The 12,668-nt window shown below is 42.9% G+C and overlaps 1 protein-coding gene across 7 annotated transcripts in view; it reads right to left on the minus strand.

Moving 5' to 3' along the window:
• The window catches only part of LOC122872414 (nck-associated protein 5-like), a 145,736-nt gene that overhangs the window by 76,138 nt on the left and 56,930 nt on the right, over positions 1-12,668 (minus strand). The window contains exon 1 of one of the 7 annotated variants that reach the window (XM_044188621.1): positions 5,896-6,524. The exons of the other annotated variants lie outside the window; for them this stretch is intronic. Coding sequence (XP_044044556.1) covers positions 5,896-5,924 — 29 coding nt within the window. The 5' untranslated portion in view covers positions 5,925-6,524. Of the gene's footprint in view, positions 1-5,895; positions 6,525-12,668 lie in introns of those variants that run through there. 7 annotated transcript variants of the gene reach the window in all.

A 12,668-nucleotide genomic window follows, 5' to 3' on the forward strand; every position in this document is an offset into this window, starting at 1 on the left:
GGCAATGACTTAAAGACATAATTTTGCAGGCCAAGATCAGATCAAATGTATGCTCTGCATCTCCAAACTTCTGAAGCAGCAAAAATCAGACATGAGGAATCCTGCGAGACTCCTCCTGAGCTCTGAGGAATGCACTCGCCAAGCGTGGATTACCCCTCTGCCTGACTGTCTGTCTCCCTAAATGTTTTCTTATTCTGCAAGCAAGGCCTGACCTCAATTGTTTCCAAGCCACAAACGCATTCCTGTCCAGACAAAACAAAACATTGCGGACGAGCAGATGTGCTTTAAAAATGGCCGCAGCAACCGTTTACTCACCAGCAAGGCTCATGAAGAATGAGGTTGTAGCTAGACGCGAACACACAAGGGGCACTCATAAACACATGCATGAACACACATGTGCAAACATGCTGGCAAAGATATACAGAGACATGCATACACACTCACACACAATTTTAAATCTTTTATGTCCAAATCATAAAAGAGAGATGACTTCAAACTGAAAAGATAGACTGTTGCTGGACCTGAACATCCACAAATATGATGAAGGACGATAGGATAGGATATATATATATATATATATATATATATATGTATATATTTGATATATAGCAAGAGAGCAAGAGATAGAGCAAGTTTCATCCCCTCCAAAAGAGAGGGGATGAAACTTGTCTTTCAGACATACCTTGTTTTGAAATCGACCTTATCAAAAGGTATTCCCAGCCACACGCTCACATTCCAACAGGTAATAATCCTGCATGTGTATGTTTAAGTTTTTCCAGTGATGGTTGTCTCACTTAGGTCACACACTCTGACACATAACTGCGTTTAAGTAAAGCACCTGTCACACTGGACTACAATTACCTCATGATATAGGAGTTTACCTGTGTGCATTCAGACAGGATGAACAAAGCCCGTTTTTCTGATTTGGGAATTATACTTTCCTGCCAAGATACATGTAAACATCTCAGCAGATTTATGCATAGAAGGATGCTAACATCTGAGTATACTTGAAATGAACTAGTTCGAACGACATGTCAAAGAATGAAAAGTAAGAGCTTGAGACAGCTGCGTACTTCTTCACCTCTGCAGACCTCGCCAACTGCTGCGTAAAGACTGTCGTATTGTCCGTTTCGAAAAGTGACAGAAATTGTCGGACGCAGCCTCCCCAATTCTGATGTCAGAAAGGAGTGGGAGGAGGGGGTTTCAGATGCTGTTTGACAATTCGACAAGTACTTCGTATGAACCATAATGATGCCTTTATGGGCATCTGATGCACACACCTCTCAAATCAAACAACATTACACCCAAAATCTGACCAAGTAAAACAGAAAAGGGCCATGCAAATGTCTCCGGACAACACTCTTGCATGTTTGTTAGTTTGCAGATAGAAAAGCATGTTCTAGTCTTTACTGATTTGAACTTGCTACTCTCCATGCTAAGTGGCTACACAAACCCCTTAAGTTTCCACTCAATCTGCAGTCAAAGCTCTTAATAATTTATCCTGCAGTCTGTTTTAGAGGCTTCTCCACCCTGCCAAGACTCAGGGAGAAAGTCACTACTTGAAGTTCTGTTGTATATATATATTTAAAAAAAAATCATATGCTAATTCAGCCACCTTGACATGTGGTAAAAAGGCAGACACATACTTTAGGTAAGTCAGACGTTTCACCCATTGTTCTGTATTTCACACCCTGGCTGACCTAGGTCAAAGTAATTGAGGAACAGGGACTCACATTTACTACTGTACTGTAATACTAGAAGGTTCTGCTGACTCATGGAGACTGTGCAAAGGCTATGGAGTGTTTTACACCGGCTGTCAACACATCGTTTTCAGAGAGACTGGCAAACAGTAGCCCTTTACAGAGGTAGACAAATGGCTGCTTCACATACAATAGAAACAAAGGTACGGTATAGGAACACCACAGGTCTGCCATCTCTGCTGCTACCCACCCATGGGTGCATGTGTCTTTGTGAGCACAAGTTGCTGGGCAGCTGTTGCAGAAGTCCCCTCATAAATTTATCTATTCTGAATTTGTGCTGCAGTTCTTTCTAAGAAGTCAGGCATTCAATTTCATTTGTTGCACCACTAGATTTCCATTCGACTTATAACTTCCAGACCCTTGATAGACAACCTGAAAATTGCCCCAACAATTCTACCTGCTGATGGTTGCAGATTGAGAGGTATACAGATAGAGATAAAGGGATACATATGTTTGGTCCCAGTAGTTCTCTCCTCTATGTTCTTTCAGTTGTCACAGGAATATTGCCATAGCATCCTGGTTCTGGCACTCTGGCATACTAGTAATAAAGTAATTAAAAGTTACTGCACTCACTGTAATTCACTTTAAGTAAAGAGTTTCACCAAATGGCTAAAATAACCTAAATACAACAAGAGGTGTTTGGGAAAAAGTTTTACAGCATGAAGGTGAGCTTCTTCAGCAGCCTCTATCCATTTCCTTTCCAGCTGTGCCAACACCTCCAGCCACTGGACGAGGTCCTGCATGTTTCCCCCACTATTATCCGATGATTTACAGCCAAGATAGTGTGGAGCTGAAGTTTGTTGACATTCCCCGCCCCGCACAACCTCAAATACGACACTGACCCCCTTTCCAACCTCATAAATGGCTTGCTCCGTTGAAAGCATCACTGTGACAAGGAAAGAAATATGAAACGAGAGGGAATGCTCACAAAGTGGGTTTTGACTGCTTTGATCTAAAAACTTGCGATGTGCATGCAACTGTGAAAGTGTGTCAGCAGGAATGCCGTGTCTAGTAAACAAGGACAACACCATATTATCTTGTAAACTGTTGCCATGCAGGACTATGACCTAAAAAACAAATCCAATTTGGGGATTTATTTTTCCAAGAACTGAAACACTTTGGATTTTTAAGGCATGAATATGACAGATACATACAAAAGCTTTTATAAAGGGAAAACAAAAGTTTATGTTTGCAAGCCAAGACACTCAAACTGCTATTATACGAAGAGAAATAATATTTTAAGCCGGTTCTGACTGGAAAACAGTAAATGCAAAAACAGCCCACAAGTCTTCGCACCTTGGTGAACTCACATGGAGTGAGTTCATCCATTTAGAAACCACAAAAATGCCCCAGCTCTAATGACATCACTTAACAGTCAGCAAGGGTGTCTGGACAAAGCTTTGTCTCCAGGCAAAACAGTCAGTGCATGCAATAAGCCATTGATAGCTAGCAAATAAAAGCCTTTTATTGGTTATAAATTGTGTCGGATCATTAAACTTTATGTTTTTCCTGAGTGACATTACTCTAACTCGAGCCAACAGGAGACATAGAGAAAAGACATCCGATAGTCCCATTTTTCTGGATTTCCAACTTAACATTCAGTGAAACACAAAGCATGAAACTTCAGCTGGAATGCAATGTGTTCTGGCTATTTTAATCAAAAGTGCACACCCTGGCAAAATGTCACAATCCTTTATTGATCAATTTTGTTTTCTTCAGATGCTGTATTTGCAAAAACAGGTTCATACCAGCCCAAGAGAGCTCTGCAGGTTTGACTGTTTTTAGAGTTCCCACGTGCTGTTCGTGGAGGAAGATAAATGTAGAGCAGGCTAAGGGGAGGAATGCATTCAAAGCACCCTTAATTGAGCTGGATGGCCTGCAGTCACAGAAGCAGAGCGTCTCAACAAGGCTGGGGCTGGCGAGATCCTGAGATGTGCCTCACACGTACACATCATTAAACCAGCTGCTTTGGCTCACAGCTCCACGGTACCAATGAACACTGCAGAGACAGTGGGAATTTAATGGGAAAGTTGTCTGGAAGGAGCTCCTCCCCTCCTTCAAAATTAAAGTCCCCTGGCTGTCAATGAAGGGGAAGTGGTCCCATGCTGAGGCCCACTGGGCCGGCCATTGAACAGGGGAACATTCCTCAGTAATTCAGTTTGACCTGAACCCAATATGCCAGCTGAGGGTCACTGAATACAGAGCGCCACATACAGGGAAAAGACGAAAGGGGAGGAGGAAAAGTTGGGAAAATCGGATGTAAAGGAGTGAGGGGCAAAGTGATGGACAAGAGTTGGAGGAGTGAAAGGAAATACAAAAGCACACGTCAGTATGATCTGCGGGAGTGGTCTTAATTTTGGGCTGGTGTTTAGGGTAACAATTATCACTCTAGTAATGCCAACTGGTACAGCAACTGGCATTCAAAATATCCCAGTACTTTTCACATCCATCTCGTCAGAGAGAATTTGCTACAATAACATGTAGGCCATGTGAGACTTCAGCCAAAACTACTTAAATGTAGGATACATGATATAGTAATGGAACGTATTGGTCAAACAAGAACATGGCAGCAGGGGGAAAATAATAATGTGGAGAAATGGTTGCACTGCAGCGTGGTTGAGATGGAGAGAATTACAGTTTTAATTCTATAAAATCAAATCCCTCCACTTGGCAATCCTCTTATCCAGTAATCCCCAGGTAGGTTTCAGAGGGCAGCAGGCTCAAACTGCCCAGTGCAGCAACACAACTGCCCTGGTGGTGGGTTGATATCACCGGCTGCTGCTCTGCTCCCAATAAAGGCTTTAAATGGACACTGTCTAAATAGAAACTGGACCAAATGGCTAAACTGTAGCCTTTGCAACTAAGCATTTCAGGTTAAAGATTAGTTTAATATCAACTTTCTCTATAAGGTAATGTAAAGTAGTACTAAAAAATAGTACTTTTGCTTACATCTTATTTACTATTGTTGCTTCTTGTCCCTCACTTAGACTACCAACATCCATTGGTGTTTCCAGTTATAAAGCATCCGCTACAGGCAGATGCTATTTTTTGCTCTTGTGTTGGGAAATACCAGTTCCCAGGGCAAAAAAAAAGCAACTCTCAGCTTAAACAAAAAAAAAGACACAGAATGGCATTTCTCTCTGGCACTTTGACAACACCAGCAAGAGAGGGATGATACCTCCCATACTCTCCCATGCTCTCATTTTCAAGTTCCCTTGCAGTTCTGTTTTTAGAGATAACAAATCCAACTAAAAATATAAAGCAGTGTCCACAATCCTACATTTGGCATCCTTGGTGTGTTGGTTGCAAGCATCCTAGCCTCTTTCTGTGTACTGTAAACATGGCTGACTATGAGTAAAGACCCCTGACCTGCCATGAGTTTGACATATGGACACCAGTACTGCAGCACTTCACACCACATTAATAAGGAGCTGCAGAGAAGCTGATCATAACAACGAGGCTATATCCCTGTAATCCATATTCTCAACCACTTAGCTGTATCCACATCCAGTTCAACACCAGTCATTTCAGTGTGGGATTAGTGGGCCGGGTAAAAAATCTTAATCTGCCTGAGAGAGAGAGTATAAAGAAAGAAAAGGAGCAGTGGGAAGAAAAAAGTGCATTCCTGCACATATAAATTCCTTGCAATGCTCGATTGTTTTACCTCTGCTTATCGACGGGTATCCGTTTCCTTCTGTTATCAATCAGAATCAAAGTGGTTTACACAGCACCCCGGCCTCATGCTGTTGCCACTAGCAACAGGACACGCGAATCCCTCTGCAACTGGCTAAACGGGCTCAGTGCAAATCAGACATCATCCCCTGCACATGTGTACAGTGCTGCTATATGAAATCTGTTCCCTCCTCTGGGGATTATTAGGAAAATTGCAGCTCAAGTAAAGACGGCTGAGTCCAGCTGGGGGAATCATTAAACCTTCTTGAGTTAGGTGCTAGCAAGCACTGAGTGTGCATGTATTCTTCTGACAACAGAGAAGTATGGCACATATGAATAGATACCCCAAATCCCCAAACAAGGACAATGTACATCAATCAACAAGACAGTAAAATCTTGCTGTTGCAAAAGAAATAATCTAATTTTGTTATGTCGTGTATGCTGACGACTGTCCGCTTCTTACCCTGGTGGAGATGCAGCATCCTGGTGCATTCAGAGGACACACATGTTAATCCACCAGCACGCTTTCCTCCTGCTCTGCAGCTGCGACCCACTGATGCCACAGACGATAAAGTTTACATCCACAATGCAGCACTGCCGGCTCTACACTGCTCCCTGCCTGCCTCTCTACTTGACTAAGACCAAACCGCCTCTCCTCTCCTCTCCTCCCCTTCTCTCTCCTCTTTTCTTCTTTCCCCCAAGCACTCAAAATCCTCGCTTCCCTTTCCTTCTCCTACTCCTCGTAGCTTCTGTCCTCTACCCTCTGTCTCTCTCTCTCAATCTGGCAACATGCGTTGACTCTCCCGACGCTGCTTCTCTCTCCTCTTCCTTCACGCTACATACTCTCTCCCTCTGCGCTATGCTTTCTCTCACTAACACACACGCTCCTCTTCACACACAGTGCTGTGTGCCTCCCCCCGCCCACCCTGCCTCCAGGCTTTATCTTTCCTCAGAATATTTCTCTCCTCAGTCTGTCTCTGCTTCTATCTCGTTCTCATTCTGTATGTCACTGTGTCTCTCTCTAGCTCTCTGCGTCCCTCCACCTCGGGCTTGCAGGACGTTGAACATGTGTTCAGGGAGACTGCTGCTCTGTTGCCTCTCTGAAGGTGATTCTTTCCTCAGGGGAGGAGAAGCGAGGTTGGGGTGGGGGTTTGCGCGAAGGAGGAGGAGTTTTTGGGGGGACAACAGTGTCGAGGGGGGTTTAACTCCAACAAGGAGACATGAACACGCACAAGAGGCAGCCGGCTTGTGATGTTCCACTAACTGGGCTCTTCTAGTACAGAGACAGACAGAAAAGGTGACAAAAAGGACAGATCGAGACAACTGAAGAAGAGATCAAAAGAGCAAAAAAACAAACAACAAAAAGAAAGACTGAGAGTACTTCCACAATAAAGGTCTTGGTAAACTTGTTGGTAAAATGATGTGTCGTACCTGTTTCGAAGGCAGGGGAAAAAGCCTGCCGTCATAGAGAGGGCGCGAAAGCATTCATGGTGTTGCACTTGGCTGTCCACACAAAAAGTGATGGAAGTCATTATGTGAAGAAAAGTTCAGATCCTGCTCCACCTGGCCAATCACTGGGTAAAGTGGCTGCGACTGTTGGATTGTCCATTTCGGAAAGTTAAGAAAGAGTCAGACTCAGCCCCCCCAATTCCGATGCCAGAAAGGTGTGAGGATAGGAGGTTTCAGACACTGTTAGATAATATGACAAGCACTTTGTGAGAAGAATACTGAGGCCCTAATTTAAAAGCGGATCTTTGTCACTCTGTCACTTTGTTACAGTTTTGGCCCTCCGTCCACACTAAGCCAACGTATCCAGTGCATAAATCTGAAAACACTGGCTGCACATTTTGATCTGGACAAGGGAAACAGAGCTTTTGGAAACCAATGCAGAGAAGGAGAAGGCGCTGACAAAGGACAGATAGGGTCAACCGAGGAAGAAATCAAGATCAAGCAAAGAACAGAATCTGAAAGCCAGAGAAAAAAGACAGAGAGAGAAAGAGAGAGAAGTGCTTGGGTCTGCCTGGGCCGAGTGACGGACCAAGCTCCAGCCCATCTGCCGCAATCACAATCAGTCTCAGCTGAATGGCTGTGACAAACTGCAGCTTGGAGCCCACAACCTCAACCAGGCAGGACGCCTGCAAGGGCTGAGGGAGATGAGAAAGGGGGATGAAGAGGCAGAGGAGGTGGGGGGGCACCTCTCATTGTCTGCTCCCCAATAGGACCTGTGCGAGAGGGGCGGGCACCGGAGGGGTGAAAGGGGGAATTAAAAGGGTCCTGGTGACAGGAGCTCAGTTAAAGAGGGGAAAGAAAGGACAGGGCTGACTTAGAGCCGTGGCCATCGCTGCCACTTTGCCCCACATTCACTGTCACTAATGTCCTAAATTAACAATGACACTAACCATGTGAGAAAATTTGTTTGCTGAAAAGCAAAGGGGGGAGAGGCTTCAAGTTGAGAGAAGGTGGAGCAAGACTGGAGATAAACATGCAGGGATGAGTTGTCACTCGCAGGGTTTGGAGGTAGATCATTTCATGCTGGGAAATCTGGCATCACCCAACAGCGATCATAAAAAATTGACATGCCCTGTCAGGTTCTTGTTATCAGATGTTTCATAAAGCTGGCTGCCACTTTCCCATTTGTCATCATAAAACTCAGAAAGATTCATGATGCCTGATTATTGCGTATATGGCCAAAATGTCACACAGAGGGGTAATTGTGTTTGTCATAAGCACAGCTGTCTCGCAGGGAAATCTGAATATAGAGCAAGTGTGATTTGATTCTAAGAGCAGGTGGTCACCAATTAGACACTATTGTCCCATTTGGGTAAAAAAGACAAATGAACGGCTGAGTCAGCACTAACACATACATATGCGGCATAATCAAGAAATATTGAAAGCAGTGTTCTATTCTAACTTCATCAAGAGCGAGCAGCGAATCGTTGAGCGATGGCTCTTGTCTACAGAGTTCGGTAGCAATGGCGTTTGATGTCCCCCCTCTTTGTTCTAGTCAGGAAACAGGCCATGTTTGTTTGCTTAGCTTCGTTTTCTTCCATTTAAAGTACCATAATGAGAGTCTAGGGGTGTGTGTGTGTTCATACAGTATGTGCACATGTTACTGACCATATAGGGGTGTATATAGGTTCTCACAACCATAATTATGTGTATATATGTGATGGTGTGTCTGTATTTGTAATATTCATGTGCCTATAAGCATGTGCATGAGTGTGTGTGTGTGTGTGTGTGTCGGCTCTGTGTGCTGAGTGATCTGCTGAGCTCATTAAGGCCCTGCTTATTGCTCTGCCAGGGGTGTCAGTGACAGATTCCACTGTTTGGAAACACTCGGCCGCCCACACAGCCAGCCTGGCTCCACCACTGTCACACACACACACACACACACACTCAGGCTAGGTTAGCATTCCACAGGGAGGAGGGGGGGGTGTAGGGAGGGAGACAGGACGGTGCTGGGACAGTGGCTGGAGGGACGGTGGGTCGATATGGATGTGTAATGGGGTGCAGGGTGGTCTGAGGGAAAGGGATGCTCGTGGTTGTGCGTGTTTGAGTGTATGTTCGTGTGAACACAAAGGAAACGTGTGAGTGTAAGCACCTTTGAACTGCGGTGTAGAGTGGCCTGGGTTAAAGGGATGCTAGTGGTTGTGGTAGTATGTGTGCAGTGGTGAAAAAACTTATTAGCTGTGAAAGTAGCAATTCAGCAATATAAAAATACTATTACAAGTACATACTTTACAGTATGTACATTGCATTTTGGGGAGCTTATGTGGTAGGTTTTAGCAGTAAAAGTAGAAGTAGAAGTATTGTCAACAAAATGTACTTAGGGTTGAGTGTACGTAAGGCTGTGTTTTGTGGGGGTACTGATCCAGAGGGATCTGGCAAAAAATTTAGGTAATCCGGAAGTTTAACTTAGCTCAACTTTTTCCACAACACAATGCAACGACATTCACCAATGCCCTGGATTGGCCAATCAAATATTGGGAAGGGTACAATTCAGGTAGAACACTAAAATGAAATAGAATGAATCTAAAGTCTGCCCTGCAACAAAATTAATGAAAAAATGATGATAATGTTGCAAAAACTTTCCACAAAATTCTTCTTCATAGCATTATAAAGTGTTGTATTTTGTTGTCAGATAAGCCTAATGGATGTATTATTCAAACTGGACTGCATGATTCATATTTCATCAAAGGGCTATCTTTGGTCTAAAGATGGCCTAAAAATACTAATTCTGAAGAATTTCCCCTTTAACAGTGTTAAATTATTGATGCACTAACATGTAGGCAGCATGTCGATGTTGTAGCTGATCCAGATGGAGCTCAATTCATCCGCTTCATGCTCTTGGATATTTTAATCTGTTGCAATTCATCATATTTTATGAGCTTATCATATGTTTTGAATGTAAAACCTTCATTTCCAGCCATCAGATAAATACAGTGGAGTGAAAATTACAATAGTTCCCTCTAAAATGTAATAAAAAGGGAAATACCCAGGTAAAGTTTACTCAAGTGAGACTAAATGTACTTTGTTACTCTGCGTATATGAAGGTACAAACATCCTGTCAGTGGAATGTCCAGGGCTCCAGCCGTCAACAACACTTCTATGACATTAAGCCCCTGCACCTCGATCACAGATGAGTGACCAGAAGCGGCCGGGGGAGGCCAGGATGCGTCACTAGAGCTCATTACCCAACCAGTCCGCCATCTAGGTGTGTGTTCCGAGACAGACTTTAATCACACAGGAGAAGAAGAAGAAATACTTTGTTTCCTGCCCGTCTCTACAGCACCCCAAAGACGATTAGCATGTATGCGGTGTTTAAGCTTAGACATGCTTCTGAGAACAGCTATTTTATGTCTGATACAACTGAGGAAAAGTAACGGATGTAAAATCATTTGGAAACACATCAGAGGTACTATGGGTGGTTACAATCCATCCAGGAGATATTTAGCCTTCAACATGGCTAGACTCTTTTTGGGAAGGGGGGGGTGGGGTTCTGCATCAAGACAAGCAAAGGAAATGCCGAGCAGCGTGTTTGTTTACCCAACACAAGCTCGCTCAGGATCTAAGCAGCTCAAAAAGGCAAACGCCCAGACAGATGCAAATCACATGATGGGTCATGCTGCTAGAGCCCCTCCAGACATTGTGTGTGTGTTAGTGAGTGTCATTTAACTTCTGTGTGGCAAGATGAAGTGTGTAATACAATGAAAGCAATAATGCACCTCCGTCATGTTTCATTAAGCAGGGGGATGGGGGCGGAACAGTATATGGTGGTCCAGCGAGACATCATCAGCAGGCGAGATTTTCCTCTTCGTGCAACTCAGGAAATGCTTAAAGTCATCTTGACTGGAATGAGCAGGATTAACACTGATGGAGTTAATCTTTAATTAATCTTCAGTAAATCTTAACAAATTACTTTAACATTCCTTGTGTGATTATGGTAAAGAAGTGGGACTATTATACCATGGCTAATTTCAGTGGTGTCCTCTATCGTACACCAGTGGTGCTGTTAGTTATAGTACTTTTAAAAACTAACACCACATTTCAGCAATCACAAAAGCCTGTTGTTTCCTGTCACAAGGAGGTCCTTGCTTTAAAATTTGCCATTAGCATTTACTCATTTCACTGCTAATAAAGAAAACACTTCAATCCTGCTATTCAGTGCCGTAAAGCAACCAAGCAGGGTTGAATGTAAAATGCAGTGTACTGACCGACAGATGCTGACATTTGTTTATAATAGTTATGTTATCTAAAACTTGAGGTGGTAGTAGTTTATTGATGTTTAACTGCAATATGTTTAATAAGAGAGTCATAAAACCCTCCTCAATAGAGGCTGACATTTGTGTGTTCTCAAAAAAGTATGTATGTATGTAAGTATGGTCATAGAATTCTTGTTTTGTGCCATAAAGCAACCAAGCAGATCCCCCCCAAATCACACTTGGTAGCACACACAATGTAAAATGCAGTGTACTGCCTAATAGATGTATACAATACCTAAGATGTCTCAAAATTAATGTGTTAATAGTTTAATATGTTTAAATGCAATACTTTTAACAACACAGTCTTAAAACAACTAAAATCCACCACCCAGTGAGATTCCTAATGCAATCCATTGGCACTGCATGTTATCTTACTCCAGTGGTGTATTTGTTTCATTTACTTAAAGAAACATCAGATTTTATAAATCATCACTTCATCAACAGACTCATAGGACACACCCTCTTAAGTCTGAAATGTTGTGAATTTCACAAATTTTCACCCCTTCCTGTTTCCTCAGAGAGATGAGACGATGTTTTCCAAAGAGCCCTGAGCTGGAGGTAAATAGCATGGATGCAACCACTGTGACTTCCACCAGCCAAAACCACACAGGATCTATCGCTCTTCTTATCTTAATGTGAGGATGTTTTCCGAAGCACTGTGCAGCACACATATTAGTCAAAATAACTGCACGCTTTCATGAGCACAAAAGGAGTCCTAGCACATTCTCCCAAAGCTCATCTTGATAAAAAAAGTATTTTCATTGCACAATGGAGGGGAACTCGACTAAAGTTAATAGACTTGAATGTGAACCTTCATTTAATGAAATGTACAACTATGCCAGAGTGACTGAAATCAGATTAAAAAAATGCAATATTCTGAACCAATGCATAATTAAAGTGGTTTTCTTACAGGCATTCAAATTAGAGTCTGAGAACTCACTTAGACAAACAACAGTGGTAATTAGCCATTATGCAAAACCCAACTGAAAAAGACTCAGCTCTTAAACACAGCTAAATTCTTCTAGGAATGCAGATAATACCCCACTCAATCCAAATGCCAAGAATACTTGTCACAAGTCCTATAAAACACTGCATATCCATGTTGTGAAACCACTACATCCCAGCTGGCAACAACAAAAATTGTTTATTACAACACTATATCTGCAGGAAATGGTTAGATCCATTATGTTAAGTATAGATAATTTTTTTCAGGATAAGTGCAGTAGACAGCTGCTTAGCTTTATACTTAACCTTGAATGCACCAGAAAAGAAACACGAAGGCTTATGGTGAATGATATGTGGAGAAGGAGGCAGTGCAGGGGGGCAGGCATCGCATATCATTGCTTAAGTAGTCTTGCCCAGTGTGCATGGGAATGCAGCACTGCAATCTGCTACAAAACGACCTTGAGGGAGTGTCAGTAAAAGGCTTCATTAACCCATTCGATTAACCTCTTCCTCTCATAAGCTCCATAAA

The sequence above is a fragment of the Siniperca chuatsi genome, linkage group LG24 (assembly GCF_020085105.1).
Source record: "Siniperca chuatsi isolate FFG_IHB_CAS linkage group LG24, ASM2008510v1, whole genome shotgun sequence".
Classification (NCBI taxonomy): Eukaryota; Metazoa; Chordata; class Actinopteri; order Centrarchiformes; family Sinipercidae; genus Siniperca; species Siniperca chuatsi.